This window comes from Poecilia reticulata, chromosome 18 (assembly GCF_904066995.2).
Source record: "Poecilia reticulata chromosome 18, P_reticulata-male-v2, whole genome shotgun sequence".
NCBI classification, from domain to species: domain Eukaryota; kingdom Metazoa; phylum Chordata; class Actinopteri; order Cyprinodontiformes; family Poeciliidae; genus Poecilia; species Poecilia reticulata.
Window position 1 is genome coordinate 19004865 of NC_088847.1, and position 21056 is coordinate 19025920.

General features: G+C 38.7%; 1 protein-coding gene and 2 non-coding genes across 3 annotated transcripts; all 3 read left to right on the forward strand.

Annotated features, from left to right (window-relative positions):
• The first annotated feature begins 3343 nt into the window (after positions 1-3343).
• On the forward strand, positions 3344-3415 carry trnam-cau (transfer RNA methionine (anticodon CAU)). Its single transcript has one exon. It is a non-coding gene; the product is annotated as a tRNA-Met (tRNA).
• Positions 3416-4951: 1536 nt separating this feature from the next.
• snx15 (sorting nexin 15) lies at positions 4952-11007 on the forward strand. The gene is made up of 7 exons (XM_008435898.3): positions 4952-5175; positions 5877-6033; positions 6849-6964; positions 7581-7860; positions 7941-8114; positions 8885-9082; positions 10441-11007. The coding sequence occupies exons 1-7, from the start codon at positions 5077-5079 to the stop codon at positions 10572-10574; spliced, it is 1158 nt and encodes a 385-aa protein (XP_008434120.2). The 5' UTR covers positions 4952-5076; the 3' UTR covers positions 10575-11007.
• On the forward strand, positions 10248-10329 carry trnal-aag (transfer RNA leucine (anticodon AAG)). The gene has a single exon. It is a non-coding gene; the product is annotated as a tRNA-Leu (tRNA).
• Positions 11008-21056: the final 10049 nt, after the last annotated feature.

Genomic DNA, 21056 nt, shown 5'->3' on the forward strand with positions numbered 1-21056 from the left:
AATCAAAATAAAGTAAGAATACAGAAGAGTATTTCTGCCTAAATATTTGTGTGTTCAACCTTGCAACCTCAATCAAGATACAATAAAAATACATTTATAAACAACCATGCAACCTTCTAATTTATATACATGTCCTGGTACATCTTCACACTTTCAACTAATATACTAAAAATTGTAAGTATAATACTAACTCACTCATAGATGCATTTCCACACATACAACCAGAACTGCAATGGAGAAGCTAAAATCAAAGCATATCATGAGTTAGAATAAATCAGTCAGAGATTATAGTACATAGGTACAAGCCACACTGTATATTTTCTTAAAATATATTTAAAAAAACATGTTTTTTTCCTTCCTTTTTATTACTATGCCAATAAAATTGTCTGACCAAATATGTAAAAGTGCAACGGGTATTTATCTTGACGTGTTAGAAGATGGACCCAAATGGAGAAGGCAAGAAAACATTTAGTTGAATAAAATATTTAATGACAAAAAAAAGATGACAAGGGCTAAAAACTAATAATGAACCACTGAATCCAAAGAAAAACTATAAATCCAACAGAAGGATGGCAGGGAATAGACGAGAGAATCTGGCGAGGAGTGACTGGGAATGAAGTGCTTCAATGCAGGGAGGTTGAATGCAGAACTGAAGACCTGGGCTGATGGGCTGACGGCTTGTAGGTGTGACAGGGGGAAACAGGAGGCCGACTGAGGACAGGGAGAGAGAAAAAGTGGCACAGAGAAAGTACAAAGGGGAACAGGAAATAAATCTAACTCTAAAGAACAACTGAACTAAAGAAGCATAGTAAAACTAGAGTGACAAAGAATTACTAGAAACAAAAAAAAACCATAATGAACTAGAGGAAGAGCTGAAGTGGGAACAAGGCAGAGCTAATAGAAAAACCTAAATAAAAAAGACAAAACCCTAAACCCCAGATCCTAGCAGTATAATCGCATTAGATTCTCCAGACAGTCAGATACTTGTCGTCAACATCTCTGTATTCACTTGCCGCTCCATCTGGTTCTCTTTTTATCTCTGTGTGACGCTCACGTGTTTGCAGAGTCAGGTTGTAACAGAGCTGCCCGATGTGAACACAGTGTGCTGTTGATCTGCAGCACATGGGACGAGAGACAAAGTACCTAACCGGCTATGCTAACGTTTTCACTCTCTTGAGTCCTCTTTCCAGGCAGGAGTATAGTGAACAGCAGGAAACATGGTAGAAAAAACGAGGGGAAGAGAAAATTTGCCGTGTCAGTGGAAGTATGACGGAGAGGAGGAGTCAGAGAAATAAGGGGAAAGGGCGTACGAGCTGAAGGAAGGAGATGTAAACATGTTTATGAGCTGAGGAGTAAGCAAATATTAGTAACGTTAACATAATACTGATCTATATATGTATGTGTGTGTGTGTGTGTTTCCACTGATATTGTCTGAGCCCTGGACCCAAGAAAGGGAGCAAAGTTTATGCATTCAGAGTTTTTCTCTGTTAGATAATGCAATTTTTTCTGTTTGTGACTAGAAAGGAGTTAAAGGTTATTAGCTTTGAGCTCAAAAATGCATGCAGGCTAGTAATTCCTGTTCTCTCCAGTTCAGCTGTCTTTGTTCGATAAACAACACATCTGGTTCAGGTTCGGAGCTTCAACAAAGACACAATATCCCACTGCTAAAAGAAATGAAAATGTGCAATCTGAATGTCAAAGTAAACAAAAGATAAAAATAAACATGAAAGAGTAAGCAGTGTTTCATTCCAGCTTTCAGTGAAAGTGTTTAAGTTGGTTAAAAAGCACAAACAGGCAGAGATCCAGCCTCACAATAAATCCAGGTCTGATCCCCTGTGGGAGAGTTTATTTTGCGAGACGGCGTGAGCTCAATGGAAAAAAAAAAAAGGCAGAGCGCAGCAAAACAAACCCAGACCAGTTCAGACCAGTCTGTCTGAGGATGCGTGTTTTTCATCTCATTGTTTCAGGATCCCAACATGTTCCCTCAGACACCCAACATGCAGATTTCAGGCTCTGAAACAATGAACGACTTCAGTCTCAGCACAGAACAGAGGCTCAGGTGTTTATTTTCTAAACTTGCTTCGCTTTTCTAGGAGTTTTGATCCATTTAAGATCTAATCAATCCATATTACTGTATATCTCTGATTTAAAATAAGATCAGGGTGTGAAGTGCTCAATAATTTAGTCCTGAACTTTGACTGGTATTGTGCAATTCTTGATGTATCACTGATATGATCTCCATCTTGTAGGTGTTTATTAACCCATAGAGTTGTGTAATCAAGGTCTTCATTACTTGAAAGGTACATGTTGATTTGTTTGAATTAAATACACAAATAATCAGAGGTTGAAGCATTTTATTGTTACTGTTTGTTTGTGGTTGAGCTGTAATAAGAACCCTAATAACACAACCGTTTAAAGAGCAACTAAACCCCACAGGGTTTTTTTTCAGATAAACTTTCTAAATCGGTTCTTAATGTTTCGGTGCAAATTGAGACATTTTCATGTAAATATTTTTATTTCTACAGCATTTAGCCTAAAGCTGACTCGGTGCTGCCCTCTTTGGGTTGAACAGTGGCTACTGCAGCTGAATTTTCTCATTGGTTATAGCGGTACATCCCAGCTGAAGCATCTGTTTTTTTCTTCTAACGATCTTGTATGCATTTGTTTTCAAAATAAAACATTAGGTCACCACATCTGTATATTCCCTTTAAAAATACTAATATTTAAGAGGTAAATATTCAGACCTCTCAAACTTTTTCACATTTCATCACACTACAACCACAAACATGAATGTGTTTTATTGGGATTTTATCTCGTTGGCCAACTCAAAGTAGATAATAACTGTGAAGTGCGAGGACAAGAATACGTGTCCTGAAAAGAGTGTTATGTCTTCAATCCTTTAAAACTTGGTCAAAGTCCAGAGCAGTAGTCAATGTAGAATCAAAACCTAATTTAATATTACTGACCTGAAGCTATTTTACAAAGATGAGTGAGCAGAACATGCTATAAGTTACTGCAGGTTAAAAGGATGCACTATGTTTTGTTGATAAAATCTCACTAAACTACTTTGAAGTTTGTTGTTGTAATGCCACAAAGGTTAAAAAAAAGTTCAAGGGGCATGAATCCTTTTGTAAGACACAGTGTAAGACTGCTAACTGTAAATGGTTTACTCAGTATTCATGTGTTGAGCCTCCTTAAATCCTCCTAACTCCTTTGAGCTCCTCTTTGTGAAACTGCGCTGCAAACAATGGCTCCATGTTACGTAAGAAGCCCCTCACTGTGAATGTGAAGCAGCACACAACGGTGATGAAGCACTTTTCCCTCCCCCATCAACCCAACGTGCAGCAGAGTGGCGCAGCGGAAGCGTGCTGGGCCCATAACCCAGAGGTCGATGGATCGAAACCATCCTCTGCTATTTTCTGAAAGCTTGCGACGTTGGATCTGCATACGGGAAAATCAGCTCCGTCGCTTTCCCCTTCTGTCCCTGGAGATTCAGTGATGCTAAACCAGGCAGATGGCTGGGCAACTTTAGATTAAATATTTACCTCATTTGAGTCTGTTACACATTTTCCCTTCAATTTAACAGGCAATGAGAGCAGCAGACGCAATGATGAACACTGACCTTTGACTTGCAGTCTGCTGCAAACAAACGCTCATAAAAATGCCTTATTAATGAGGATATTTTACATTATTTACACGGTTAAATTCTGTAAAATATAAACCTCCTATTTTTAGGGGAAAGACTGGAAATGATGGTAATAGGTGTTACACGACTGCATTGAAGTCATTTGTTGTTGATCTCTTTGTATTGTGAAGTGTCCTCAACATGTCTGTCTGGTTTTCTTGTTTCAGGTTCCTCCTTCATACATAGCATTATTGAAGTCAATTTAAGAAAATGTAAAAACAAAAGAAAGAGGTTTATTTCCAACCCCTATTTTCTTTCCGCTTTCACAATAGCTTTTTGTATAGCACCCCCTAGAGGATCTTAGCTCTCATTACTATCTGAAGAGGTTTGAGGTGGAGCCATATGAAGGATTAGTTTTGTTAGTTTTAAATATCTACAACTACATATACTCATATACTTTCTTGAATTTTAATTTGCACTTATTTCATCACAATTCCTATGTATAGTCACAAACTTGATCTTGATTATTTTTATTTTTTAAGAACGCTGCTTCTGGTTAACTCAGAAATAAATAAATACCTCTTAACTCATATCTGCTTTTCTAAGTGCCTTTCATTTGTAGATTTTTTGCCTCCTTTATCACAGCTTTTAACAATTTGTCTGTGTTGTAGCACTGTCTGGAACAACACACCCAATTGGAAGGCCTCAAAACCCTTTTCTAAAACTTGATTTTTACCACAAATAACCTCATAAAGTTTCAATATTTATTATATGTAGAAGACCTGACTAAGACATGAGCATAATCACGCTAATTTTCTAAGGCAGACAACAAATGAAGTCAAAACGAAGCTCATTTGCCATAGGAGAGTGTAAATAAAAAAGTTATATCTGAAAAAGGTTTAATTTAGCTACGTCATACCAATAAAGCAGCTAATATCGAAAAAGGATGACTATGTTTACATCCACGTCCTCTTTCTATTTTTAGACAAAACCAAACAGCCAAACTAAACACATTTTACTAGTTGAATTAAACACAGTGGGTTTGTATATTCTCTGTAAATTAGGGCAAAAGTACGTTAGGTGCATTTCAAGCACGTCGTGTTAGCCAAACTAAAAGGTCACCATTATTTGTAGCACAATCTTAAGTGCTCTATATAAAGCACTTAATAAAAAAAAATTAGCTGTACTTAAAATTTAACGACTTGTTTTCATACGCACCCGTCATACGCACCTTGCCAGTCACAATATGGCCGACTCGAAGACAAATCGTTGCTACGGCAACAAAAGCGAAGCGGCGTCCACTGTTCTATACGCAAGCACGCACTGAAGTACGTCACAAACCAGGAAATGTCCACAGAGATAAGTGACTGAAGAATCACAACAGAGCAACTCACCGCGGCTGTTTCCCGACGGTTCTTTTTCGTGTTTCTGGTTTTAATTTATCTCTGGAAATGTCACGGAAACCCAAAGACGAATACTACCGGTTCTTCTCTGTTACTGACCCACGGAACCACGAGAAGGGGTACACGGAGTACAAAGTGACAGCCAGGGTGAGTTATAACTCTATAACCGTAGTGTTTCATTTATACAAAAAAAAAAATTACTTCTGTTATTGAACAGATGTTCATGTTCCAAAAATATGTCAGGTGCATTTCAATGAATTAGAATAATATTGAAAAGTTTATGAATTCCACTCACTCCATTCACTAAGACAAAGACATTAAATAGATTAAATACGCATCTATTTTTGCTAATTATCATGATTTTCCACTTACAAATACATTTATGATTAGTATAGTAAATCAGACCAATAATAAAAACATTGTAATACTGGAATGTCAGCTTAATGAAAAGTATGTTCAATTTTCGCCTAAAGCTTATTTTCAAAAGGTTATTGTACTAGTAAATATTCAAATTCAGCGAGCTGAACCTGTACTTCTGTGTACGGATAAAATATTGTCGGTTTTCCTACACAAAACAAAAACAAGAATGCAAATGTAAAGCCAGATAGCATGTCTAGATATAAACACAAATACACCCTGGGGGGATTTTATTTGAATTTGAGATGCTCTGCTGGTGCTGGAATGAAACGGGACATGTGATTCTGTTCATGTGCTCCAGCAGCCTTATGACCACTTTAATGCCCGTTCAGAAAGGATTTATGAAGCTCAGATGATCTCTGCAGACACAACAACATGCTCAAAACTCGAATTAGGTGGAACCAATCTATTTTAACTTCTCACCCTTGCAGTTTGTGTCCAAGCGTCACCCGGACGATGTGAAGGAGGTGGTGGTGTGGAAGAGGTTCTCCGAGCTGAAGAAGCTCCACGGAGAGCTGTCCTACACCCACAGGAACCTGTTCAGGAGGCAGGAGGAGTTTCCAGTGTTTCCACGTGCACAGGTTTTTGGTATGATGTGTAAAAAGTTCTCTTCAGATCTAGTTTACTCATCTGGGTCTGAATGATGCTACACCTCAAACAGGTTTGCATATCTGAGGTGTAGCATCAGCTATGCAAACATAGAGTCCCAATAGAGTTCCTGTCAGAGCTGCTGCTTCACATGCTTCAACGTTAGAGTGTTTCTTTAGTAAATACTTGTGTACTTCATCACTTGCACCTCTCTCTTATCTCTGGGTTTATAGTGTTTTATTTAATAGCTCTTTTTCCAGGGTTGGATGCTCTTACAACAGACAACGAAAACAATGTTTTGACACAAGAATTAGCTGCACAAGATTTTTTTTTTCTGCAACACAGGTTCTCTTTTCTCCTTAAAAGTTCAGTTATATAAATAACCCAGTCATGTTTGCTTCAATGAGCCTTCCATCTTACCTACACACGTTTCGAAGCTTTTGGTGTAATTCTGACTGGATTTTGGGAGTCAGTTACCTGGTGGTTCCTGGTACAGACATGACTTTTAATCATAGTGCAGAAATTTTCCTCAGAGGTTGAGGTTGGAGTTCTTCCAGAAACGAAATGTAAGATGGATGTATCTAATCCACCATGATTTGTGAAGTGTGTTTAAGATTATTGTTCTGTTAGAAGACCAACTTGTGTCCAACTTATTTATTTGAAGTTAAACTGAGGAACTTGCCAGCAGTCTTTTTTTTAGTTTATTGTTCCAGTTTGTCCAGAGCACCAGTAAAACCAGTAACAGAAAGAGCAATTTTTAAAAAAAAACTTTCAGCATCATAATCAGCTTTATCATCTTGTTGTGTTCATCCTAGGAAGGTTTGATGAAGCTGTGATTGAGGAGAGGAGGAAGGCAGCAGAGAGCATGCTTCTGTTCACTACCAGTATACCTGCACTATACAACAGCCCACAACTAAAGGACTTCTTCAGGGTGAGGACACAGAACAGGCTCTCTGTTTCATCTCTGTACTTTTTTCTTTTTGATTTGTATACGTTGTTCTGTTTATTTTGCAAATTAGAATTCTAATCTTAAAACGCAACAAGTCCATTGTTCTTCAAGTTAAAATTAATGACATTTCATAACGTGGTGAACTATTTATTATATTCTGCAAATAATATACATAACAGTATATTTCCAGCATGTTTTCAAAAAAGATTTATGACAAGAGAAAGCATGTATAGTTTGAGAGGATTGGAGATATTTTAAAAACAAAGTCTGAACTAAACATTTCTGTCAAAAGGAAACAAAGAGAGTAAATCCATTTTCACTTTTAAGGAAATGGTAAAATATTCTATCAAGGTGTAATGAAGTATTTGGTAAAGTGCTGTGTCATTACAAGGATACTATATGTTTTGTTCTGTCATTATTAGCTCTACATATATGGATGGTTGATTGATGTTTAGTTACTTATGGTTAAACAAATTCACTTTTAAGAGAAAGGGTAGACTATATAAGACTTTTTCATTCAAAACGTGACATTTTGTGACATGTTAATTTAAACTGCAGAAGAATAAAATAAAAATAAAAATAAATGAATGAATGTTAGGGTGGTGAAGTCAGCAGACCTCTGGATCCGTCCCCGGCGTCCTCAGCCGGGCCGCTGCCTCCTCCTCTCATCCCCCTGCCGAAGAGGAGGACCTCAGACTGTGAACCCGCTGAAGAGGAGGAGGGTAGGGAGGCACCCACCTTACCTCAAGACCTGGGCACCAACATCAGCTTGGAGGTCGGGGAGCCGGAGGTGGCGGCTGAGGCCTACAACGAGATCGGAGGAACGCCAACAGAGGAAGAACAGGAGGATCTTGACGACGCAGAACTGGATGACCGAGGTTTAAATCTAACAATCTGCAAGCTGTTTCTGGTTTATTTGTGTCTTTGTCATCATTTCGGTTCATGTTTCCATCTGCAGTGTCGTCTCCTGAGCTGTCTCTAACGAGACTCGAGCAGTCGGAGGAGACGCAGGAGGAATTCGACTCATTGTTTGACTCGGTGATCGAAGAGCAAGTCCCGTCTCCCAAGGAGGAAGTTCCTCCTCCTCTGTCTGAAAATGACCTGGCTGTCTTTGATCCCTGCTATAAACAAGGTGGGTTCAACCACAGAATATAAACTATGACTCTCTGCAGCTTTTACTTATCCTGGACATTGCCTTCCTACGCAGTTCTGCTTGATTCTGATCGCCCTTCACTGCTCTGCTTGAGATTTCTCTCACTAACCTGGATTTCTCTGGTAGAGTAACAAAGACTGAGAAAAACACTATCTGTGTTTCCATTGACCATATAATTGCACAATTTGAGATTTTGAAAATACATTCTCTTAATGGAAACATGGCAATTTTGAAAAAATAATTTCTCAACAAAAAGTTTTAGGATAAAGTGGTTTTAGGCTGAAATTGGTTTATTTAGCAAAACTGCATTGGAAACACTTTTTTCACATGATCAACGACTGGTGCAAACCACAAAGAAGAAGACGACAGGAAGTAGTCAGAAGATGTTGGCGCATCCTGTGTTTTAAATACTTATTATGTGAACAAACTTATTCATGTGTGACTTTATTTGCATTTCTAATTTAGTGGAAACACTTCAATTGCAAAATTGTGTTTGTTTTTTTTGGCATTAGCAGAATATTGACAAAGTTTTGCTCACCTTTGTAATGGAAATGCAGATATTGTTTCTAAGAAAACATGCGGAACCTTTGATAAAAGCCCTTTAGAATATTACAAGAAATCTACTTTCTTGAACACAAACTAAAAATAAATTAGAGATAATTCAAAACTTTTACAGGACTGTTTATGAAACTGCTTTCTTTTAAACCTTAAATTAAAAATCAGTTTTGTTTTTTCTCGTTCTGTTTAAGAAAGATCAGATTCCTCGAGCGATCACTCTGAACTGTTCTCGCTGCCGCTGGCCAGTCTGATTGGAGGAGACGCCGGTTACTTGAACCAGGCGGCCAATGAGCTGACGGCAGCCCTGGAGCGGGAGAAGGAGGGAGAGTTCGGTTCTGCCATCCGTGGCTACCGGACAGCGGTGGACATACTCATCACTGGAGTGCAGGGTAACATGAGAGACCAGTCAAACCAGTTCATTTTCATCATGATTAGTTTCATCAAAGCTGTAAAACATGCAGATTGTAATGCAAATTTTACACCAACTGCACCAAACTGTGCAAAAGAAACACAGTTTTGAGCTTTTTACACTTTTTTACGTTTGAGTTTTTACTGTTTCCAAAAACAGCCCAACTGCCTAAAGAAAACCACTCCGCCATTTTTCCGGAATGTAACGATACAAATCATCAAGCACTGCTCCGTTACCTAGCAACCCCAGCAGAGCTTCAGCACGTTTGGTCAGCAGGTTTTACCGCTGTATTTGCTGTACAATGGCTGCTGAAAAAGACAAATGCTTTGTTGTTGACTTACCCTCCAGAAACCACTTGTAGCATTCTTGTTGGTTGTGCAAGAAGCTCCACTTCTGCTTCTCAAAGTATCTAATTGTGCATCTGTTTGTAGCCGTTTTCTCATGTTAGTGTAAACGGTGAGTTGGCCAGCAGTAGCTTATTTGAATTTAAAGTGACAAAATGCCTTCGGGCAGAGCTGACCTTGTTATTTAGTGAAATGAATTAGCTTGTTGATGGTATTCCAGTTTATTGAGACAAATATGTATTTTTGGTTTCCACTCTTGTGCCCAGCTGACGGACACGGCCAATTCTTCACAATAAACCGCATGTTGCATGGGGAGAACATGCAAACTCCATTCAAGACTGAGGCTCTAACTCAGGATCTTCTTGCTGCACAGGACCATGTAGCCTATGAGACAATATATTAAGTGAAATGCTTACCTTGTATGTGTACAGTTAGTGCTTACTCAGCCTTTTTAGTGACTATTGTATTGATCCATGCCTGGGCTGCTGGACCTTGTCCTTTCCCTTAAAGCGTCACTGAGTTGTCTGTGGCGCTAAATTTATAACAGCTTCTCTGCAGGTGTTGGTTTACATCAAGCTGGAGGAAAAATGCTTCTTACTTGAAATAAAATATGTTTTGTTGCTCCTCTTGCTTATATAAATAAGTGTGCTGTGTTTTTTTGGCTTATAGTAAGATACAAATCAAACTAAATAAACTAAAAAGGCGTTGTCTGCAACATTACAACATGCCACGACTCAACATTGAGTCATCTGCTCCTCCCCACTTCAGTGTAGTTTCTGACACTGATCCAGTACCTAACATGGTAGCGTGGCCGAGCGGTCTAAGGCGCTGGATTAAGGCTCCAGTCTCTTCGGGGGCGTGGGTTCGAATCCCACCGCTGCCAAAACATTTTGTTATTCAGCTGGAATGTGACTTAAAAATAAATGGAAAAAGCTACAATCAGAGCACAGAAAGTAAAGCTTGATGAGATTTTTTATGTGTTCATGTTCTGCAGGAGACCCAGATCCGGTTCGCAGGGAGTCTGTGATGAGGAGGACGGCCCAGTACCTGAAGCACGCCGAGATGCTGGTGGAACAGCACGCTTCGCCGGGTCACACGGCTGCTCACACACACACACAGGACCCGTAGATACACACTTCACACACTTCACACACACAAAGACGACTTAAAGGCAACGGGAGCTCAGGTTCAGGGCTCATGAAGTGATGACAGGTTTGACAGCTAAAATAAGAATCCCAAACCAGTTTCCATTCCCAGTAACAAACCGTTTCTGGTACCTAATGCGCCAGTAACGACGCTCTGCGCACTGGGACCTCACAGACATCTAATCTACAAAACACAGACAAAGTCTTTAAGTTTATGGATGAAAATTTCCTCTGTTTGGTCTTTTTATATTGTTGATGTTTGTAATGTTAACATCTCTGTGGCTTTGCATTTTGCACAATATTTTGTTAATAAATCTGATTTTAATTTAATTCAGAAAAACGTTTCAATTTGATTCAAAAATATTTTACTCTATTTATCCCACGAGGAAAAATAAATGCTGTTGTAACTCATTTTATCCAAGAATCTTCAAAGAGTTTTTGTGGGTGGTGATGCTGTGGGAAGGAAGAATCTCCAGTAGCAGTCAGTCTTGCAACAAATCTGAAAAAGCCTCTGACTGAAGACAGTTGCTGGGATGACAGCCGGTCTGCAGCGGCTGAATTTGAGCTGCTAACATGCTCAAATTATGTCAGCAAATTATGTATTTCTCCTGGATGACGTCATCCAGGACATGGTGCTGATCCACCTCATTTGCTTTTGCTGCTTGTCGTATGGTTAGAAAGCCGGGCAGAAGGATGTTGGAGTAGAGGATGTGAGAAGACGGTTTGGTTTTCTCCTACTCTGCATCCATGAAGCCTCCTCTTCAGCTAATCTGGGATTTTGAGGTCAAAGTTCAGGTATTATTTGAGCTTTTTGAGCTTATTTGAGCTAATCAGCTGCTCCAAGTATTACAAACAAACAATACCCGGTTGTCCTGGTTATGCACCGTAATGTCAGTTGTGTTGTGACAGAAGAAAGTTAAAAAAAAAGGAAGAGTAAAAATCATTCCAGCTTCACAGCATCCAAAAAAAACAAAAAAATAAAACGTGAGGGAATATTTAACCAAACATTCAGTGACTCAACAAACTAAACAAATCACATCGAAGGCAACAAAACTACAACAACCTGTTGTTGTGCAGGTGTTATCTGAGCTGTGAGATGCTAATCTGCTGCTGCAAGCTTACGCGTCATAACTGTCTGGAGAAATGTGATAAAAAATCGTTTATACGTTTTGTGTTCTGGAAAAACAAGTTTTCCTGAACACAGGTTTTGCTAATACGTTGACAGTTTATTAAAAAAAACTTCAGGTTTTATTGTTGCTAAGCAAATGTTCGGTGTAGCTCCACAACAAAAATACAAAAACAGCACGACTTTGTGGATTTTAAATATAAATCATACAATTTTGTGCTTTTGATGACTTAAGCTAGAAGTGTCCAAACTTTTTTGGGCCAAAATCATTGAGTCAAGAGTAAAGGAAACTAAAAGAAACTGAAATCAAGCAATAAAATAGTTATTTTGATCGTCTTTTTGTTTTTTTCTTAGTAGATGCGAAACTTAAAAATAATTTTGCACGTTTGTTAAATTATTTTAGAAAAACACCTAGTTTTTAAATTATTTTGGGCTCGACTGAACAAATTCATTTTCTGCTATAATAACAGGATTTGAGTCAAAAAGGTTTCAATATTTAGTCAAGTTTAATAAAATAGAAGCTGATTTGAAAAGGGAATCCCACTGATAAAGTCTGCTTTTTTTCTTTTTACAAATATGCTCATTTCAACTTTTACTTTGTAGACCTGGAACACTTCGCTTTTGATAATCGGATTACATTTTTACATCTAAAGCTTTTAATCCTTACAGTGTTTATTTAGTGAGACGTCACGTAGATTTGCTGTAGTACCTATTAAATTCCTGTGAGAGTCGCTGTTGCTCATTTTAAGATTAAAACGCGCCCCGGACTGGAGAAACGGATGAAAGAAAACAGCTGCTGGTTTTTAATAATAAACATGAAGCTTGCTGCAGTTAATCTACTTCACATAATCATGATTGTTTGAACTTTCTACGTTTGGTTAAAGAATTTAAAATGTCTTAAATTTGACTTGAAAAGATAGTCAGCCTTTAATATCGTCACCTTACTAGGATAGTGGCCTAAGTAATTTTTTGCTAAAAGATGTGTTGGAGTTATTTATTCTTTATTTTTATCAATTTGAATTTTGTTGACAGTTTATTCTTAGTTTACTTTATATTTTTTGTATTACTTAGAGTTTATTTGTAGGTTAATAATTGTTGATTTTATACATTTTTAGTTTTGTTATTTTTATTTGTTTTTCTTTCACAGAAACTGTGGGTCCATTTTCTATAAGTGTAGGGACTGGTATAGGACCAGCATGCACTGGGTTTGGAGAGGCAGCAGGAAACAAAGAAAAGTTTGATTTTGTTATTTGCTTACCAACTTTAAGCCATAAAGAGCAACATTCAAGTTTTGGACATTGGATTTCTTTTGGCTGCGTACGAAACTTCACCCCAGTGCAGGAGTGGCTTGTTGATTGAACTTTTATGGGATGTTTGGTTTGACAAACAATCACTACTACAAGATGATTTAGGGGTGGGGGGATCACTTTTGGCAAATTATTAATAAACAATTATCTTAGTAAGGTGACGATATGCTAATCACAGGTCTTAAATTTTGCTTTGACAGGACAATTTAATCTCATATATTATATTTTGTTAATTTTTTTCTTGAGGGACTTTTCTGTCAGGCAAAAGTTTGAGTCGCACTCAGAAATCTTTGTTACATTCTTTGACTGGCTACCACTAACCAGCTGCTAACACAGCCTTGCTAACTTGCTAGCTGGCATTTTTGCATCTGTTAGGTAAGTGCATATTTACCACCAGTTGGACCATGTGTGTCAAACTGGAGGCCCGTGGGCCAAATCCGGCCCAACATAGCTTTTTATGTGGCCCTCTTCTAGACGAAACACTAAATGTGCTTAAATATGTTATTAATAAAATCAATGCCGCTTTTATCTGTTTACTGATAAATTATATCAATCAGTTCCTCCATTTTCTTGAGAATTATCTAAATTCATGCAAAATCGACAAATTCATGCGCTTTTTTGCGCTAATAATTGGGATTTTATTGCAAAAACTGTCTTTTTTGTACTGAACAGCTGCCTCAGCTTTAACTGGTGTCAGATTATAGTCCATAATCTACACAGTGAGTAATAAAAAGTTATATTTACTATCATAAATAAGTGGAAATATTTCCAAATTAGTACCACAAACATTTTGATTTTTATTGCAAAAAAAATCACAAATCAATTGTAAAATCCTGGAGGGATGAAAAAGACATTCAATATTATTTTTTTATTATTTTATTTTAACAGTTTGTGAACATGTTTTATCAATACATTCTGGCACAACCGGCCAGAATGATCTGGATTTGGCCCAAAATAAAAATGAGTTTGATGGAAGAAGTTTGTACATTTCTGTGAAGATAAAAGTCACAATAGTCTTAAAAAGTCTTAAATATGATTTGCTGAAACCTTCAGAAGCTATTCTAAAGACCTTTAGCTGTAACTTCATAGAAAATATCGAGGGTATGTGCAAATTTATCACCAGTTAGACAAACAAAGTTCTTGCATTTCTATGGATATAAAGGTCTTACATTTCTTTCATAATGGTCTTAAAAAGTCTTAATTTTTTTTCCTGCTGAAACCTTTCGAAACCCTGCTAACGACCTGTAGCTGTAACTTCAACTCATTAGGGAACACTAATGCACGGCAAACACCTAAGAGAGATAATCAAACGCATTTTTTTTGCATAAAAGTAAGTAATTTTTCAGTAGTTTCAGCATGGATGGAAAGTTATTGGTTTGGCATCAAAGAGGGGAGAGAGGGAGGATGGGATGCAGAAAAGAGAAAGCAAACAGCAGAATCCCTTCTCTGGAGAGACGGGGGATGAAAGGAGGGCTGGAAACAGATGGAGGGGTGACCATTTCCCCAACCAGATGAGAAAACGAGGGGTCACGGAGAAAGAGAGACAACAAACGCTGGAGGAGAGGAAAAAACGAAGGGATGAGATTAGAGGATAAGCAGAGATGATCCTTCTATTGTTAACGGGGTGGAAAAAAGCAGACCATCCCTCTTCCTCCCTCCGTCTCTCTCTTTGGCTTTGTTTTGACCACTGCGGGGTGCTTGAAGAGGATGGAGGGATGGCAGTGAAAGAGCGATAACGCTGCTACATCCTGTTATGCATCCCTCTTTCTCTCTACCTTTCAATCCATCTCCCCTTCCCTCGTTCTGGTGCTCCACCTGTGAAATGCAGAAAGAAACAGAAACAAAGAGACGGAGGTGAGGAGGGAGGGGGGCTAACAGCCGCGCAACATTAGCATGCTGAGAGTGTCAGCACTCTCCTCTCTTTTCTATCATCCCTCTTTCCATCCCTCCTCCCTCTGTCTCTTTCTCCTCACTGGTCACTGCAATTATACCATCCAAACACTCCAGCCTGAGAGCATAATGGCTTTCCTCCACATGTGTGTGTGTGTGAGATCAAAAGACACAGATGTGTGTATCGGTGCATAATTTAGAGCCACACGTGACACATTAAGTGTGACACAGAAGGGGCGGCTGTGGGTGTGCAGGAGAAAAACGAGCATATGTGGGTGCGGATGAGGGTGTGTGAGTCCTCACGGCTACAAAAACTGCTTCTCCAACCTCTGAACCGAGCCCGCTCTCCAACGGGCTCCGGCGAACCCGCTTCACACACGCAAACACACGCATACACACACACACACATTCTCGCTTGGACCGTTATGACCTAAATGGCCACTGGGTTGAGACAAACAGCACACCTGCTTTCGCTCTGTTTTTGTTTTCGTTCCATCAACTTCTTCTTCTCCCCTCTCAACCCATCCTCCTTGTTTTTATTCCACTACACACACACACACACACACACACACACCCCTCCTCTGTGAGCTTGTTATCCCTCCCCGTCCAGTCGTTTCTCTCTCTGTCACCTTGCCCCCAGCTATTCCAGCACACTTTTGTCTCCCCCCGCCTCATCTCTCACTCTCACACACTCACATTAAACACACTCGTTGTCTATTTTCTGTCAGCCCAGGGCTCTGTGGCGGCCTGACTCTCTCCTACAGACAGGCTTGACATTTGTTTTCACCCTCCCGGGGTCTGTTTGGTTGTTGCTGTGGGGCTTGATGTTGATTTAAGACTATTACTATCTGAAGTATTTTATTAATATAAAAAAACAGACTGAAAATACTAACTAATAAGATTCTGGCTGGAGGTGTAAAGAACAGTGAAACAATTTTACTGACAAAGAAGCCATTTCTCCCGAAGTAGCGTGGAAACTCCAGACTACACATTGCAAATGTAAATCTGATTAAACTACGGGTTCATTCACACCAACCCGTTTAATCAAACTCGTTCGTTCGTCTAGAAAGTCCGTTTCGTTTGAAGACTAAAAAGAGCTAAACCTGGTCGCCTACAAATCCCGGTTTCGGTTTGGTTGACGTGAACTCTGCTGCCGTTTGAATGCGGACCGGAGACCGCGCCAGAACCAGGAAGTGGACTACAGCGCAGGGCATTCTGGGTAAATACAACCTAAACAAACGCGCTAGAATATCGCTAGTGGGGAACATGGCTCACGTTCTTTTACCTAAATAAAATCCGACGCCAATCCATTTTTGTTGACATTTCGCTAAGAAGGAAGTTGAACGCTTGTCTTCTTCAGGCGTTTTCATGTTCAGTGTTACTTGGTGCAGCGCCACCACAGGCGAGGAGGGGAGCAAGTTCCTCAAAGGGTTTGGTTCGTTTGACAGTGCAGAGTGAAAGTGAACCACAGAAGCTAAAAATATAACAAATGTTGCAACGTTGGTCCCCAATCAAACCGAGTCTTCTGGACTGTCAGGTGTGAAAATACCATAAAGCTAAAACTAATTTGTTTGGCCATAATGGCAGTTGTTACATTAGGAAGAAAAGGGAGAAGAGCAGAACTGTGAAATACAGTGGTGGGAGCGTCATCTTTTGTGGCTGTTTTCCTAGGGAAAAGAAATATGTTGAGCTCACTGAGGCTAGTTGAGAAGGCTAGCATGTGTTTTTAATTGATCTTGTTGCAGTAAGCGCCGAGGACCCAACTTTGGGTCCCCTACAGCGACAGAGAGGTTAAAGAAGATAACCCAAAAATAAAGGACAGAATATAAAGCTTTGACTTGCCTGGATTTTTAGGCCCAGTCTAAATTCTAAAAACAATTATTTAAAAATTTCTCTACATATGTAACATGTTCATTAAAGTATAATTTTTGCACAGAGAACCAACATGGAGGGATTAAGAGCAACATTTTTCTCTGAAGCCACTGGTTGCAGATCTCTCTCCTAAACTCCCATTAGAACCAGTTTTGTAATTGAATAATCAGACAGGTACACAGCGGGTGATTGACAGCGCTAAGACCCGCCTCCTGGCTCTGATTGGTTCGCACTGGGAGACGGCAAAGGAGCTCAGATCTTACAACATAGTGACAGTGACAGTTTCCACAGATATTTAAAAAAGAATTTTAAAAAAATGACATACTGCAGCTTTAAGGTGAGTTTTTCAAACATTAGAAAATGTAATGTCAGGCATGGTGACAGTTACAACCCAATTGCACAGATTTGGGTGAAATGATCAGTTTTGAACATAATTGGGTGTTTTAACTGGACAACAACACACAAAGTTACATTGAATATTTATTCAAAACTGCTTTCCGTACCAGGAACCCAATCAATTTTAAAAACTCCGACATTACCGGTAGGATTGGACGAATATTCAGGCAGAAGCTTGTTGGTTCCCCTAACAGTAATCATCATAACTGTCGTCTCTTCCTGCTGGCTGTCTCGCTCCCTCCTCCCTTCCCATATTAGTAAATCAATAAACATACACTTTATGCCATTTATTGATCCGTTCACCCCCCCTTTTGTGTCCACTTTACTCTCTATTTTCTCACTCCATGAATATAAAATCTCGTTTCTCCGCCTGTCTCTTTCACTCCCTCTGCCTGTCAGCCCCTTTCTCTTTATATCTCTCACTGTGGGATATCCTATTTATATGGCTGGCACCTCCATGGCTCCACTGAAGTGTGTATGTGTGTGTGTGCGTGGGCGTGTGTGTGTGTGTGTTTGATGTTAGTCTGAGTGGTTAACATAATACGAGTCCTCAGAGAGATGATGATGATGATGCTCAGGCACTCAAACACACACAGATACATAATTTTAGACCTTTTTTTGGTCAGCCTTTCTGTGAACAATCTGAGCTTTTTTTTTTGCATCCTCCAAGCTGCGCCGCAGTTATTATCCGTCGCATTCTCCCACTGTCCACACGGACACGCACCTTTGTTCCCCGACCTGCTTCCCAGAATGATAAAACCCAGCATTATCTTTTGTTATTCATTACCGCAGATGGAGCCATCATTTCGCATCCATCCTCCTCCCTCTGCATATGTTTTTATTTATTCAAACCTCTTACTCTCTCTCTTTTTTTTCCATGCCCGTCTCCTCCTCTTTGCATATTTATCCAGGCACATCTCCCTCTCTGTTTTTTTCCCCTCTCCCCACTTTCTGTACCCATGTGTCCAGCTTTTGTTGGCTGCCTTGTTTCCATAACAACTTGCGACCTTTCACTCGGTGCATAACCATTTTTAATCAGAAGTAGAGAGAGAGAGAGAGGGGGTGGATTTGAAAGGGTAACATTACTCAGGTGATGCGCTGAAACTGGTGAGAAAAACAAACGAAAGACTGTGACTGAAACGAGGAACGAAAAGTGGCCTTGGCTCAGCCTGAAACCAGAAGAGTTTGGTTTTGAGTTCACTGCTTTGTAACTAGTTACATTTACTTTTTTGAAACAATGTACTTTTTGGAGTATTTTTACTGTGCTCTACATTTTACTTTTACTTGAATAATTTAATTATGAAGTAGTTCTACTCTTGAGTAAAATTTCATTCAGCGGATTGATATATATATATATATATATATATATATATATATATATATATATATATATATATATATATATATATATATATATATATATAAAAGGGTTGAATCTGCTGGATTGTAATTTTGTAAAACATCATCGAAATGTTGCGCACAAAGAAAAATTACAAAATTACAATCCAGCAGATTCAGCCCTTTTTTTTCAACAGAAAGGAAAGGAAAATTAAACAATAAAACAAAAAAACAAACTCCCCCTTCCCATCTCAGCTCAAAATCAACCCGATGGAAAAGAAAAAATAAAAATAAAAATATTCTTCATTAGATATGAATACCCATATTTATAACCCATGAATACCCATATTTATATTTTGCTCATCTTCAGTTGGGAAAAACTTCCAAGTTTGAAAAATAGAAAAGAAAACATTTTGCCATTTTTGGTAAAACTTTTGTGAAGACCCTCGTAAGGCGTATTAGATTTTCTCAAACTTCAAAAATAACATAATGTCCTTAAAACCCGCAAATTTCCACATAAATTTATATTTTGGTCCATCCGATTATGTAATTTTAAATATTAAATGATAATTTGATCAGTACTCGGTATTTGAGTGGACTTTTTTACCAAATACTCTTTAGTCTTACTTGAGTAAAATATGTTGCTACTCTTAGTTTGAGTACAGGTTTTGGATGCTTTTCCCACCTCTGACTGCAGGTTTTTAGAAAACTTGTCAGGTGAGTGTTTTCTTCTTATAGATAATCTATTTCTCATTGTAGTGATGCATTTTATTTGTTTTAGAAATAACCTTGTAATCCAGTCTTTTTCTACTTGCACCTTCTTGAACTGAAGTCTGAGATTCCCCCTGCAGAATGATGGATTTTCGTTTGGATTGTTTGGCCTTTGTAACTCTTCTCAGATTGATGAGTGGCCATAATTGTTCCACTGAGGTCATGGCTGATGTCCTTCAGCCTTGGCAAGGTGTTCACATACACCTGTTGGCCGCTGACCAGCAAACTGAAACAACTCCTGCTTTTATAGAGGAGTTCACACCTGGACCTGGACCTGGCTCCTGTCTTCCTCTGTGAATCCTATGAAAGCACCAAAAGTTTTCTTAGTTTTTTTTTTTCCCAAAGCTGTAACAGGTTTTAATCCTTCACATTAATAACAAGCTAATACTTAAATTTGACCTATTATGTTTTCTTGAACGGGTTAGAGTAGAAATATAGGCTATAAAAACATATTTATTGCATTTTTGTTTTGCTCAAAAACCATTCGAGTTTCTATCAGTTATTTTAGCGCCTCTGTCACTTTAAATCCAAATAAGCTGCTGCTGGCCACGCCCCCTAGCTCAACGTTTACATTAGCACGTGCGGCTGAAAATACAACTGTAAATCTTCGTAAAGTAGGAAGTGGTTTCTGAATGGTAAGTCAACCCCATAGACATAATATAAGAGTAGACCCCGCATTGGCTGCTCCGGCGCAGGAAATACGGCGGCCATCTTGGAGCGGTACACCCTCCTACTTTGCTCAATCAAAACAGCAGAAGATGCCTCAGCACTGAGGGATATTGTTGTTCAGATTGATGGACTATTGTTGTGAGGGCTCCTCAGACAACATTTCACAAGTAAGATGGACATATTATTGTGTATATATTGTGATTAGAATATTACTTTACTGTATTTATGTCCACCGGCGAGATACCAGCTAATATTAGCTACAGTGCTTGGTATAATACCGGGTTCAGCCCCGCTATGAAGACTGAGATTCCGTAAATCTAAAAAAATGAATTATTCTCTAACATTGACTTAGATTATCTGACACAAGAGCCTATATTAGAAATGAAACAATATAACACATATTATAAAACTTATATTATGTGTTATAACTTTCACCAGCAAAGTTTACACAGGTGGTAAAGACTATTATTTATATGTAATTCTTTCACTAGTAAGATACATCCCAAATCTTCCGTTTTTGTTTTTAAAGTTTCCTAAAGACACGATGTGAGGAAGAAGAGGGAGATATCTATAAAGAGAGATACATTCACTGCAGCACGGATGAATCTCACATCCGATTTTGGACTCTATCTCAGCTGCTGAATCTCTCTGAAGCTAGAACTCGTCGACTGGAAAACATATTTAAATATATAATACACAGGGGCGCAACTACACATTGTTCAGGTGGATGCGAAAACATAAATTATGTCTATGAGTGAACCCTCCATAACAAAACACTTGTCTTTTCCAGCAACAAAACAAGCTGGTCAAATTCAGCCAGGGTTACCTAGAAATCCAAATTGACTTCCGACACATTTGACCTTAACTGGGGTTGCTAGGTAACGGGCTGGGCCTGCTAATTTGTGACGCTACATTCCAGAGATTTTTGAAACGGCTCATTTTCCTAGACACCCAAAGACATTAACTGGTGTACCAGCAATAAAAATAATATAGAAATAATTTTCCATGTGTAAAGGAATTTAGTTTGTATTTTTCAACATGACTTTTTAAATATATGCATACATTTTTATCATGCTAGCTAGGTGCTAGCTTAAGT